The sequence below is a fragment of the Lolium rigidum genome, chromosome 3 (assembly GCF_022539505.1).
Source record: "Lolium rigidum isolate FL_2022 chromosome 3, APGP_CSIRO_Lrig_0.1, whole genome shotgun sequence".
NCBI lineage: Eukaryota > Viridiplantae > Streptophyta > Magnoliopsida > Poales > Poaceae > Lolium > Lolium rigidum.
In genome coordinates this window covers 157,266,202-157,278,552 of record NC_061510.1, presented here as the reverse complement: position 1 = coordinate 157,278,552, position 12,351 = coordinate 157,266,202, and the positions used below count along the sequence as shown (strand labels likewise).

At 43.6% G+C, this 12,351-nt stretch overlaps 1 protein-coding gene, 1 long non-coding RNA gene and 1 other non-coding gene across 4 annotated transcripts; 1 reads left to right on the top strand and 2 right to left on the bottom strand.

The window, feature by feature from the left end:
- Window positions 1-2,460: 2,460 nt before the first annotated feature.
- Window positions 2,461-5,475, bottom strand: LOC124698487 (probable inactive dual specificity protein phosphatase-like At4g18593). The gene is made up of 3 exons (XM_047230968.1): window positions 5,371-5,475; window positions 2,895-3,417; window positions 2,461-2,818 (listed from the first exon to the last, which is right to left on the bottom strand). The coding sequence occupies exons 2-3, from the start codon at window positions 3,415-3,417 to the stop codon at window positions 2,664-2,666; spliced, it is 678 nt and encodes a 225-aa protein (XP_047086924.1). The 5' UTR covers window positions 5,371-5,475; the 3' UTR covers window positions 2,461-2,663.
- A 3,646-nt stretch (window positions 5,476-9,121) lies between these two features.
- Window positions 9,122-11,624, bottom strand: LOC124698486. 2 transcript variants are annotated; one of them, XR_007000983.1, is made up of 2 exons: window positions 10,971-11,624; window positions 9,122-10,804 (listed from the first exon to the last, which is right to left on the bottom strand). It is a non-coding gene; the product is annotated as an uncharacterized LOC124698486 (long non-coding RNA). The 2 variants fall into 2 exon arrangements; XR_007000984.1 differs by having other exon boundaries at window positions 10,976-11,624.
- Window positions 11,625-11,688: 64 nt separating this feature from the next.
- On the top strand, window positions 11,689-11,760 carry TRNAQ-UUG. The gene has a single exon. It is a non-coding gene; the product is annotated as a tRNA-Gln (tRNA).
- The last annotated feature ends 591 nt before the right edge of the window (window positions 11,761-12,351 follow it).

Sequence of the window (12,351 nt, the reverse complement as noted above, 5' to 3'; positions counted from 1 at the left end):
CCGGCGGATCTTCCGTAGGCCGCTGCCGGTGGGGGCGAAAATGCCAATTCTGAAAATTCCGCAAATACCAATGCTCCGCCACCACCGTCACCTCCTCGGAGTCCGTACTCGCCTACGTAAAGGTATACGCCATCCAAAGCAATATACCGACGGTACAATCAGATATGGTTTGCTTTCTTCTACAGGTGAACCACATAATCTTACAGAAGCTATGGGTGATTCCAATTGGCATCAGGCTATGCAGGAGGAATACAATGCTCTCATGGAAAATAAAACCTGGCATCTTGTTCCTCCAAGCAAAAATAAAAACTTGATTGACTGCAAATGGGTTTATCGCATAAAGAAGAAAGCAGATGGTACTATTGACAGATACAAGGCTAGACTGGTTGCGAAGGGTTTTAAGCAAAGGTATGGCATTGATTATGAGGACACCTTTAGCCCTGTAGTAAAAATTGCCACCATCAGAATTGTACTGTCTCTCTCAGTTTCTCGTGGTTGGAGTTTACGGCAGCTAGATGTCAAGAACGCGTTTTTACATGGTGTTCGGAAGAGGAGGTTTACATGAAACAACCCCCGGTTTTGAAAATTCTCACGCTCCGCATTATGTTTGCAAGCTTGATAAAGCTCTCTATGGATTGAAACAGGCCCCTCGAGCTTGGTACTCTAGGCTTAGTTCCAAATTGTGTGAGTTTGGATTCAAACCATCAAAGGCCGATACTTCCCTATTTCTTCTCAACAAGTCGGGTATCACTATGTTTATTCTGATTTATGTTGATGATATCATAGTTACTCGGTTCCTCCGATCATGCTATCAATGCTCTTCTTCAAGATTTGAAATCAAACTTTGCTATAAAAGATCCGGGTGATTTACATTACTTTCTTGGTATTGAAGTAAAGAAGATACGAACGGTTTGCTCCTTACACAGAAAAGTATGCTTCGGACTTGCTAAGTAGAGTTGGGATGCATGATTGCAAACCGGCCCCTACTCCTCTCGTCTTCATCCGAACAGCTTATCTTTGACGAGATGGTACACCTCTTGGTTCCGAGGATAGTTCTCGCATGCGGGAGTATTGTTGGAGCTTTGCGGTACTTAACTTTGACACGTCCCGATTTAGCATTCTCAGTAAACAAGATTTGTCGGCTTCTACATGCTCCAACTACGGAACACCTGGACAGCTGCAAAACGTATTCTCAGATATGTACAAGATACTTTACAGCTTGGTATTACCTTTAAAAGGTCTTCATCTACTTTTCCGAGTGCCTTTGCTGCATGCTGATTGGGCTGGTTGCATTGATGACAGACGATCCACAGGTGGCTTTGCTATATTTGTTGGACCAAATTTAGTTTCTTGGAGTGCCAGGAAACAGGCCACAGTCTCAAGATCTAGCACTGAGGCTGAATATAAAGCTTTGGCAAATGCTACTGCTGAGCTAATTTGGGTTGAGGCTCTTCTTACTGAACTTGGAGTTAAGTTAAAGGAAAAGCCAAGCATTTGGTGTGATAATCTAGGTGCAACTTATCTATCTCGCAAATCCAGTATTTCATGCTCGTACCAAGCATATTGAGATTGATTTTCACTTTGTCGAGAACGGGTTGCTAATCAGAAGTTGGCTATTCGGTTCATCTCAAGTAAAGATCAAATTGCAGATGGTTTTACAAAGGCCCTTCCAGTCAAGAAGCTTGAAGAATTTAAACGTAATCTAAACCTTTTAAAAGGTTCAGATTAAGGGAGGGTGTTAGACAATGTAATAGGCCGGGCCGGGTCTCTTTCTTCTTTCTGTTTTCTTCTCCTTTACGTATGTGTATTGGAGAGTTCCTTGTACAATACTTGGCCCGGTTGTGTGGCATATATATTAACACGTAACCGCCTGGAGACGACCCAGACGTTCAGAACCCATCTACCGATACATAGAACCCCTATTCAAAGATAACTCCCTTAGGGGCGCGCCAAACACTAATTATATCTTCAACAATTTGATTCAAGACCTGAGACTGATCCGTAACCACGTTGTTGAAGATACATGTACATGACCCATGTTGGGCCATGACCGAAACTCCACACGCCTTCTAGGGACGCCAAGCAGCACCACTGAAACAAGGATACCATGGGGAGACCTTGTTGCATCACCACCGCCACCAAGACTACACGTGCTACACTACATGGGCGGCATCTTTTTTGGGATGGAGGGTATAAAACATAGCATGTAGACTGCACGCACCTGATTACTAGCTCGTAATTTGCTTTGCAAAAGGAATAGCAGATACACACGTCCTTACGTGTCGCAGCTAGGAATCAAAGGGTCCGCAGCTTTCAGGGGCACAAAAATGACCCAACCATTTTCTAACCATTCCCAGCAGAAAAGAAATTCCTCATGCCAAGAAAGTGAAATAAAGCAAAAAAAAATCTAATTATATACATACTATACATACCCTTATCGACAGAGTAGATCGTAGAGCACAGCTGAATCACGACTTGAAGCCATTAAGAAACAGATGGTGAACAAAGCTGATATGGTGCATCAGATAAAACCCATCATACATAGAAACACATCTGACAGCAATAGCACCTGCAACAGACTAGCCGATACTGTTTCCTAGATATATTGCTACAATGTTACCGCTAAAATAGCCAAGGAGTCTGAAGATCACTTGGTTGACTGCTCACATCTGCGACTCGTCAATCCGGCTTTTGAGGAGCTGGAAAGCTGGGATCACCCAGGCTCCACATGTGCACTGCATGCCTGCCCAGTTGAACGATCCCAGTCTGGTTTTGCATCCCATGCACCAGAGTTTGTTCGAAACATATCCCTCTTCCACTGCAAGCATTATGCGTTAGACCAGGTGTTTATATCAATTACACTGAACCGAGAAAGCTAAAGTCCAGGAACTAACCAGCTTGCATCCACTTCATGGGCTCCACAAAGATGCAGGCGCATTCGGGTTCCTTCTCATCCACGTGATAGCTTTTGCGCCTTAAAAAGCATCTCTCACCTTGGCCTACATCGTGCGTAACAACATACTCTTGTGTTGCTACCATCCTCCGGCATTTTTTGCAGCGGTAAATAACACCTGGATGGGCAACTTGCTCTTCTGGGTTAACATCGGTTTCCATAACTGTGTCCTGACTTGGCTCTTGCCTTTCATTAACCTCTGATCCCGCCTCTGGGTCAGCTTGCGTTTCTTGGTTAATATCAGTTTCCACAGCAGTGTCTAGGCACATTTCAGCAAACTTTTGATGCACCTCCAATCTTGACTCTGGATCATATTGCTTTTCTGGAATGATGACAGCTTCCACACCAGTGTTTAGGCACATTTCTGCGAACTTTTGATTAACCTCTGATCCAAGCATCTCATCAGTTTGCTCCGGTCCCAACTTCTGTTCAGCTCCAAATCCTGGTGCCTGATTCGCTTCCATCTGTTTTACATTACATACTATTAGTCATGACAAGTTACATGCAGCCACGTTACAACCCAACAATACAAAACATAAAATTAGCCTACCATGCTGTTAGAAAGTAAAGTCTCCACAAGCGTACTGAGAACTAGCTGGATTCAGCTCACCTTGTTTGAACAGACAAAGTCCCATATAGTGCTGGTAGATACACAAACTAATCCACGGCAAATAGCACACAAAACGGACTAGAGCTTCTGGAAGTGCAGTTATCAACATAGATAACCAAAAAGGACGTCAAAATACATTCTGCACCTAGCAGTGCAAACAACTCCTGACCAAAAAGGCTTTATTTTTGCCTTTTAGGATTTGAGTGAAACAATCATTTCACTATGCCTACTTCCCAGTTGCTTCTGGAAGTGCAGTTATCAACATAGATAGCCAAAAAGGACGTCAAAATACATTCTGCACTTAGCAGTGCAAACAACTCCTGACCAAAGGCTTTATTTTTTCCTTTTAGGGTTTGAGTGAAACAATCATTTCACTATGCCTACTGCCCATTATGTTCTATATTTCTCTAGTACCTCTCACAGAACTAGTGGCTACAATTAACAAATCCATCCAATAACACTCTTTGGTTGATTCCTTTGAACACACATTCAATTCAAGTTCATCTATCTGGCAATGCCAGACAGAAGATGTAGTATATTGACTAGAAGATAATGGGAACTGTAGAAGGCATCCTAGTTTGAGGTCACTGTGCCAACAAACAATAGCCAAAAATATGTATCCTCCCCTATGTTACATGGTACAGGGATACGTAGCCTTACGGGGATAAGGCGAGTATATGAATAAATGCATAAAATACTAGCACCATTAAACAATATATGATAGAAAACGAGAAAATTGGCGTCGATGAAGTTAAGCTAGTATGGTCTTTCAAGTCCCAACCCCTTGTATGCAGTCCTGGGATTCCTTTGCAACTGCCAGGTGACGGCCAAGAGGAGTCCGGGTGATTCAATTAGGCCTTCTAATGGGCTGTCAGTGGTAAGAGACCCGTATTTATCCCTTAGGTATCCTTTGCATATCCCAGCCGTTCTCGGATTTTGATTTAAGCCGGAAAAAAAAAGATACTTGGGGATATGCTGCATCCCCGTCCTGGTGCAGTATCCTGCACCGATTTGGTACTTCTGTGCCATACCCATCCCCCCGATACCCACTCTACCCCTAAAATCCAGAAAGCTCTGAAATAGCGAAACTGTCGCCAGCATTGGAAGGTACCACAACAATCCCCACATTTGATAAGAGGACATGTTAAAGACAATCATTTCCACAAATATTGTAGGTTCGATTCCTATAAATCTCTCACAGGCTATAGCATTTGACAGTACTGCTAAGGGTCTTTTGATTAAGAATAATTTCTTCTGGTTCAGCAGGATTGTGTAGTACACAACACTCCATATGGCACCAAAGAAATAACTTATAGATTCTAATGATCTTTTCTGCTAATTTAAAAATGTTCTGTTGCTAGCAGTTGCTAGTATTAGAATTTGGAACCAAAGAAGTGTTTGTTCCCTCATTCTGCCGGAACCAAAATGCAACATTAAAACCATGGCATCTAGGCTAAACCTACAGGGGCGAACTACCTAAACAGATTCTGCCCATTAGGACAATCATGTCTTACAAAGATAAACAATCGAACCGAGGATTCGTGGCTTTCCACCCAACAAAAGATGTGAAGTGGAACTTCAGGTTGGCCATTCCTCCCCTGTAGACACTCAGCAGAGAACCCACCCCGACCCAAACCAAAACCCTGTGTAGGATTCCTTCGCCAATCCATCAAGGCATCAACAAAGGCGTCACATCGCAGAATAATGAGGAAAGTTGGAAAGGGGACTTTTTTTCGCGAAGCCGGTCGCCGAGACCAGAACGAGAGCTAGTAGGCAAAGCTCCCCCAAAAACCATAGTCGTGCTCACCTTCGATTGATGAAGCTGCGTCCGGTGGCTCCGCCCCTCGCCCTCCTATTGTCTCGCCGCCCGCGCCGCGGCCGCCGGGAGGGATGGGGGCTTCCGGTTGAGCTGAGGAGGCGGCAGCGGCGGTCACAAACCCACAATCAAAACATAAAGCCGGCCCAGCCCGTTCCGATCGTGTTTCCAATGCCCAAACGGGCCACGCGTAGTGGACGGTGGTTTCCTTTTACTTTTCTTTTGGAAGAGGAGGAGCACAATCTAAGCTAAGAAAAAAAAAAGGAGCACAATCTAAGCTAAGAAAAAAAAAAGGAGCACAATCTCATTTAAACCAACTCATACTTTTTTATACTCCCTCCAACTTGTATTACTTAATGTTAATGTAGATATATCTAAACACATGTTAGTTGTAAATACATCTATTTTAGCATTAAATAATACGAATTGGAGGAAGTAATGTAAAGAACCAAAAAAATAGTTATAAATACTGCAAATAGGTGCTTAAACAATTAGCGACCCCTACAGTCTACAAGGTGCGAGCTGAAGGCACCACCATCCTTGCTCATCCATCATCGAGGCACAAAGCTTATTCTAGTAAACAAACGAAGAGTCGTAGTGCTAAGACCCCAAAAATCGAGTAGCAAAATGAATAAACAAAAACTAATACGAACAAAATGTCATTGATGTTGGACTATTGCATGGACGCCATAGCAAAATACATAATTATTCTATTTCCTGTTAGGGCTTGTTTGGTACTAGAGTTTTAGTGGGGATTAGCGGGATAATCCGCTCCAAATTTTAAATCCTCACGTATCCCCAATACATGTTTGGTCCTAGAGTATGAGCGAGTTTAATCCCCACTTATCACCACTTTTCCCCAAATTTTAGTGTGATTTCTTCAATCCCCAATACTCTACTCTTACCTAGTGGATTGGGGATAGGATTTTGTGGGGATTGGGTGACAGCAGAGATTCATCCAATACTCTAGATTATTATCCTCACTAATCCCCACTAAAACACGAGTACCAAACAAAACCTTAGGTGTTACTGGGTAATAGCAAAATCCCATCGCGAGGGCTAAGCTAACAATGCATGTATGTATCATGTGGTACTCGTGACGAGCAACAAAACAATTGTTATATACACAGTGCACTGTATGTCATGCCATAAAGAAGGCAATTGAAATTAATCTTAGAGAACCGGTTGTGCTCGTGCATCTATTATCCCCCAACATCATTGCACCAGCAAGTGCCGGCCGCTTTGGCATATGTAGTGCGAAAGACAAATTTTCGAACCAAGAATGTCCAAGTCCAACCAGCAAAACGATCCACCGGCCATCCACTCTGGCGATGAAACATTTGGTAGCCTGGATTCGAATCGTGGTTCACTAGCGCAGTGGTGCGAGCACACCTGTACGTTTAGAACGAGCCACGGACAGAAATTGGTTTGTTGTTTGGTAGGTTAGGCTGCATCGGTTGGGTCGAACTTTCTATTTGTTTGCCTGCAACCAACCCGAAATCTCGATGGAGATGAGATTAGGCATGTTTGGTACCATCCAGGCATGCCCAAGATCACCTCATCTCTACAGCTCGGTAGCCTTACCATGCTATCACCTCCCATCACACAGAAATCAGTTCATGAGAGTTGTAGACTAACGAAGCTAGCAGTTCACGAAACCAGCCCTAGCTAGTACGAATTGTAGTTCATAACACGAGGCTCTCTAGCTACTACGAATGGCGGTTTATCATCACGCGGTAGTTCAACATACGGGGATCAAATTACGATTCGAGAAACAGGGGATCAAAGGGGTTCTTCTTCTTCTTCACTTCTTCACGTATTCTCACATGGTGGTGTTGATCTGGCTTCCCACATTTCGTCTGCCCACTCTTACCTCTTCTCCTTCCAGGCATCATTATCGTCTGCGTCCACGTCATGGCCGGTCTCTACTTCATCAAAAGTGACAACCTCTTCGAAGAACTCATCCTGGCCCTAACCTAGGATCCAGTTGTGAAGAATGTAGCAAGCAAGGACCAGCTTTTACTTGAGTGTTAAAACTGTGGAACGGTTTCTGGTCAAGGACCTTGAACATGTTCTTCAATGCAGCAAAGGCCCTCTCAATGGTGACTCAAAGATTTGAGTGTCTCAGATTGAACAACTCTTTCGCATTTTGAGTTCGATGCCTGGGAGAGAACTCGTTGAGGTGGTACCTCGTTTTCCTGAAGGCAGGTAGAATACTAGATCGGCATGCATATCCAGCATCTTCAAGGTAGAACTTACCCTCGGGGATTAGCAACCCATCAGGCCTTGACAAGCTGTCAGACAGGATGCTCGCATCATGAGCTGAACCCTCCCACCCAGCAAGCACATATGTGAACCTCATATCGAAATCCACAGCTGCTAGCACATTCTAGCTGGTGTAGTGCTTCCTCCCGCGGAATGTTGCATACATTGATCTCGATACCTTTGCAGTCACATGAGTACCCCATCAATAGCCTCAATGCAATCTCGTCGAAAAATTAGCACACAATCATGTTTACGGCGTAGCACACATCCGATAGGTAGAACAAAGATGATTTTGTACTCACCCCGAAATACGGGAACCACTCAGTAACTCGTTCTTGATCTTGGGTAGTGTGTTCATTGATGCTAACTTGATATTTCACCTCCGAGCTCCCCAATTGCGTACAACACCTCGCTTGAAGTACCGAGAGTCTGAACCTCTGGTTATGACCCACGACATGAAGAAACATTGCGACTTGTTCTTCGACAGAGGTGTGGATGCTATCAACCAGCAGTCCTCTCTCCTTGAACGTTTTCACAAGTGCAAAGAAAGGGTTCTTCTCATCCGAAGCATCTGGATAGCCTCTACATCGTTGGAGTTGTAGATGTGATTTAGGTTGGCAATCCTCTCCCGATCTCGTTGTAACAAGGACCGTAATCGACACGAGGAAAAGCAAGCATGCCTAACCGCTCTCTTGTACACCATCGGGATCTAGGCTTGTATGAAACGATGAGTGCTACGGCGTGATGCACAAGATGGAGCTGGTCGGTCTACTCAAACAAGATCTATGCATTACGAACGGTCTTATGCAACCCAACTAGTACTACCACCATGAATCTCACAGTACAGTAGAGCAGAGGAGTTTACCCTTACCTGCATCATGGCGGACGATGGACACGGTCGAAAGCCGCCGCAGATGTGCGAAGGCTCCGCCGCGGCTGGAAACGACGACCCTGATCCGGCGCCGAAGACCGAAGGGAGATGCGTGCTGCCATATGTGGGTCGCCGCAGCCACAACCGGTGCGAAAATTGGGGGAAGACAAAATTTGGTAGGGGCAAATGGAGAGGGTAACCCATGAGGGAGGTTACCCCTACCTTTACCGCGCAACGCCGCTGGGATTTCAGCTTCTCCCGCCATGCCGAGGCGAAGTGCCCTCCAGGGCTTGTCCCATGGGTGCTTTTAAGATCCGTGCTATGCAAGAACACGAGTGAGCCCAAGCAACCAAACGGCCCGAAAAACGTTGGGGTGATGCAAGCCAAGGGGCAACCAAGCAACCAAACACGTCCTTGAGGGCCTCATTGATTCACGTCATTCTAAAAAAGACAGAATTGGGAAGAAGAAAAAAAGGAATGCAATAATCATACACATTTCAATCCTGCGGGATTTGATTAATGTATAGTACGAAACACAAAGGATCTCTCTAATATGTTGGAGTGGATGTAGACGCAACTTCTACAAATTCAATCCTACTAATCAAATAACAAATAGTACCTCTATTGTCTGTTCCGATTTAAATCAAACGCCATTCAGTGGAAACAACTTGCGTACATACTCACTTGTGGTGCTAGTGTGCTACTACTCGCAGTCATTAAATCGGAATGGAGCTAGTAGTAGAAAAGATTCATAAGGATTCCAAGCCTCCAAAAGTAAAACAGAAATCTTTCTAAACAAAGAGGCCCAAATGAGGATGCTGCATATGGTGAAACAATTATCTATGATGACGGGAGCATATTTATTGTAGCTTCAACAGATCACTTTGTATGTCATCGATGCTGGTTGGCAGAGCTTAAACCTCACTGCTTAAATGGGATGTAATCGCATGGTCAACATCTCAGATTGTATAATCCCACGTAGCCACAGCTGTCATCTTTGGGGATTCTTACATCATGGAACAAAAATCATTGCCCACAAGAAGCAAATAAGGTACCACATGTTCTAGGGACAAAACTCATTTTGGCTCGCGAAGAGCACTCCTGCTCTGGCTTATCCATCCAATCTGATTCAGATGGTGTTCTCCCCTGTAGAAAAACGGGTTAAACTGAAGATTGGCAACGTTATATATACATACAATGCATGTGTAATCTAGTACTTTTTTCTTTAGAACCCGTAGGAGAGCTGCACGTCATTGTATTCAGCTCAAAGGCAGGACCAAGATGTCCAAAACAAAACGACAACAGAACAAGAAAAAAGAGAGAAAAGAGGTCAATGCAGAACCTGAAAAAAGACCACCCAAAACGCCACCACTTTGGGGGCTCAAAGACAAGCCAGGGCTACTCTATTGCTCTCGGCTGCCCACCTCTACAAGCCACCCACGCGTGCCCCTCATCAAGGGGCATGCTCAAAACAGAGCTAGCAGGAGCGCGCTTGTCTTCGAAGATGCAATAATTTATCTCCAGTCAAAGGCTCAGCATGATTAAGGAATTAACCTTTTCATGATTGGCCACCGCAAAACGTCTTGAAGCATCAGGCCACCACGAATCGATCTCAGCATGCAATGGTGTAATCTAGTACTCTATGCAAAAGCTGTTACAGCCTTACAGGGGTTGAAGGCAAAAGAACTGAACGTGAACAGAGCCAAAAAATTAATAATGATAAGGAAAACCCTGTTGAGGTAAATTTATCTCAGTCAATCATGTAATAAGATAATATCTGTCTTTTCTGTTAGGCCCCACATTGACTAGCTAAGGACATTATGCATATGTCAAAAGAATATTTCTATATTAGAGTAAAGTACATTAGACAGCAGCATAATGATATCACACACTAGTCATCAATAATCCTGCACCTACCATCATTTCAAAGAGGGTTTCATGTGCATAAAATGTCCACAGACCTTAGCTATTAGCGACCCTAGACTATGATTTTTTTTGTTTGACACATATAGATGGTTCTGGTAATAATATTCCCCCACCCAAAAAGCTAATCATCAAAGGGAAGGCATGGATATTCCTAGACCATAGTGCTCAAGTTCTTCTCAGTGGCAACTGCAGTCATGCATCTGCGAGTGTATTCCCACATCAGGATGCAGCAGCCTTCTCTAACTGATCACACATTCCATGTATTCTTATAGGGCCGAAGGGAGTAATTCTGTCGGTGTCCTTGGATCCCATGCAAACTTTGTATCACCCGGTGCCCCCCACTCCAATGCAAGCTAACTCCACCTTCATGTGGTATCAGAAGTTCAGAACAAGGTGATCTTGACTCATTGCCTAGCAGTCACACTCAAAAACTTCCACTGATAGAAGAGGAAAAACCTCCACTTTTGTGGCAGCATGCACAAACCAGACACTAGATCTCTTAGACTTAAGTCATCTAATAGCCACACACCTTACCTGGACGGTCCTGGAGCCCAACTTCCACAAGATTAGGCTGCCGCTAGTCTTCCCACAGCCCAGACAATTCTCAGCGCTGCTACTCAAGAAGCCTTAAGATACTGTTTCCTAGAGGGTGATGTGCTGTGTCTGGATTCTTGCGTCCTGGCTTCTCTACAAGATCCTGATTGAGCAGAGCCCATGAAGCTAACTGCCATTCTGCCACCTTGCCATGCCTTCGATGATTACCTTTTCGAGTGAACTTTACATTAGAATAAGTACTAATGACATGGATATCTGTCGGACAACAGCTCTTGACAAATTAAGAAAAGTACCCATTTTACGCTCATGCGTTACTAATTTCTGTCAGACATAAGTAAATATTCAGCGCCAAATTGGCCTAAGACCATATCCATTCTTAGGACGCCATTTCACTACAAGTTTCTTAAAAGCGTGGAATTCCCAAGACAACACACATCCATACATCAAGCCATACTAATGATATACCAAAATAACACTTTAACTAAAGTGATCTTTTGGCTATTCCCATAATTTAACTAGATGCCAACTATCTGCAAGCTCAAAAAGGAGACGACTTTATTGAATCAAACAATGCAAGTGTGCCCATAGAAAACAAACAGATACAAGCAAAAAGTGTTTATTTTTCATGCCCTTTTACGTGCCTATAGAATCATATCATAAATGGCATCATCAAAGGACCATATACAAGATCCGGTTCCATGGTGTAGTGGTTATCACTCCAGACTTTGAATCTGGCAACCTGGGTTCGAATCCCGGTGGGACCTACTTTTTCAAGATAAGAACAAGAGTTCAGACAAAGAAAGCAGGAAAACTATTGTCTTCTTGCATTGCATGTTTATGGTGGACTTTACAATTCGCACCAAAACTGGGCCAGGTCCCTATATCTGAAATCCTAGGTAGAACTTGTGCCTTCTTAGGAAAGCCTTCTACTTATCACACATTACTGTACAAATGAATGATTAAAGCTACATTTGGAGATCGTGCAATGGCCAAGACAAGAAAAATTCATACTCCTAGTCTTGATGACAAACCTAAATATACTTAAAATGAAGAGGTCCAATTGGGTATTCCCATAATAAACCTTCCACACAGATCTAGGGAAGACCAAATCTAAGAAACAATAATCAGAAAAAATGGCCATGCATATCCTTATTAAATAAGATGCTACAGCTACTTAACCTCTTCTAAAGCAATAAAATAATTATTTTCTTCATACCACCAATTTTCTCAATGGACGGTTATTTGAACTCTCAAAGCCTGAGATAGTAATCATGAAACAGAGGTAGTACATGCAAGCTTAAAAGGGAACACAATTTTGTTGTAAGTAGCCAAGAAGATGCCAAGCTTGCATGTAA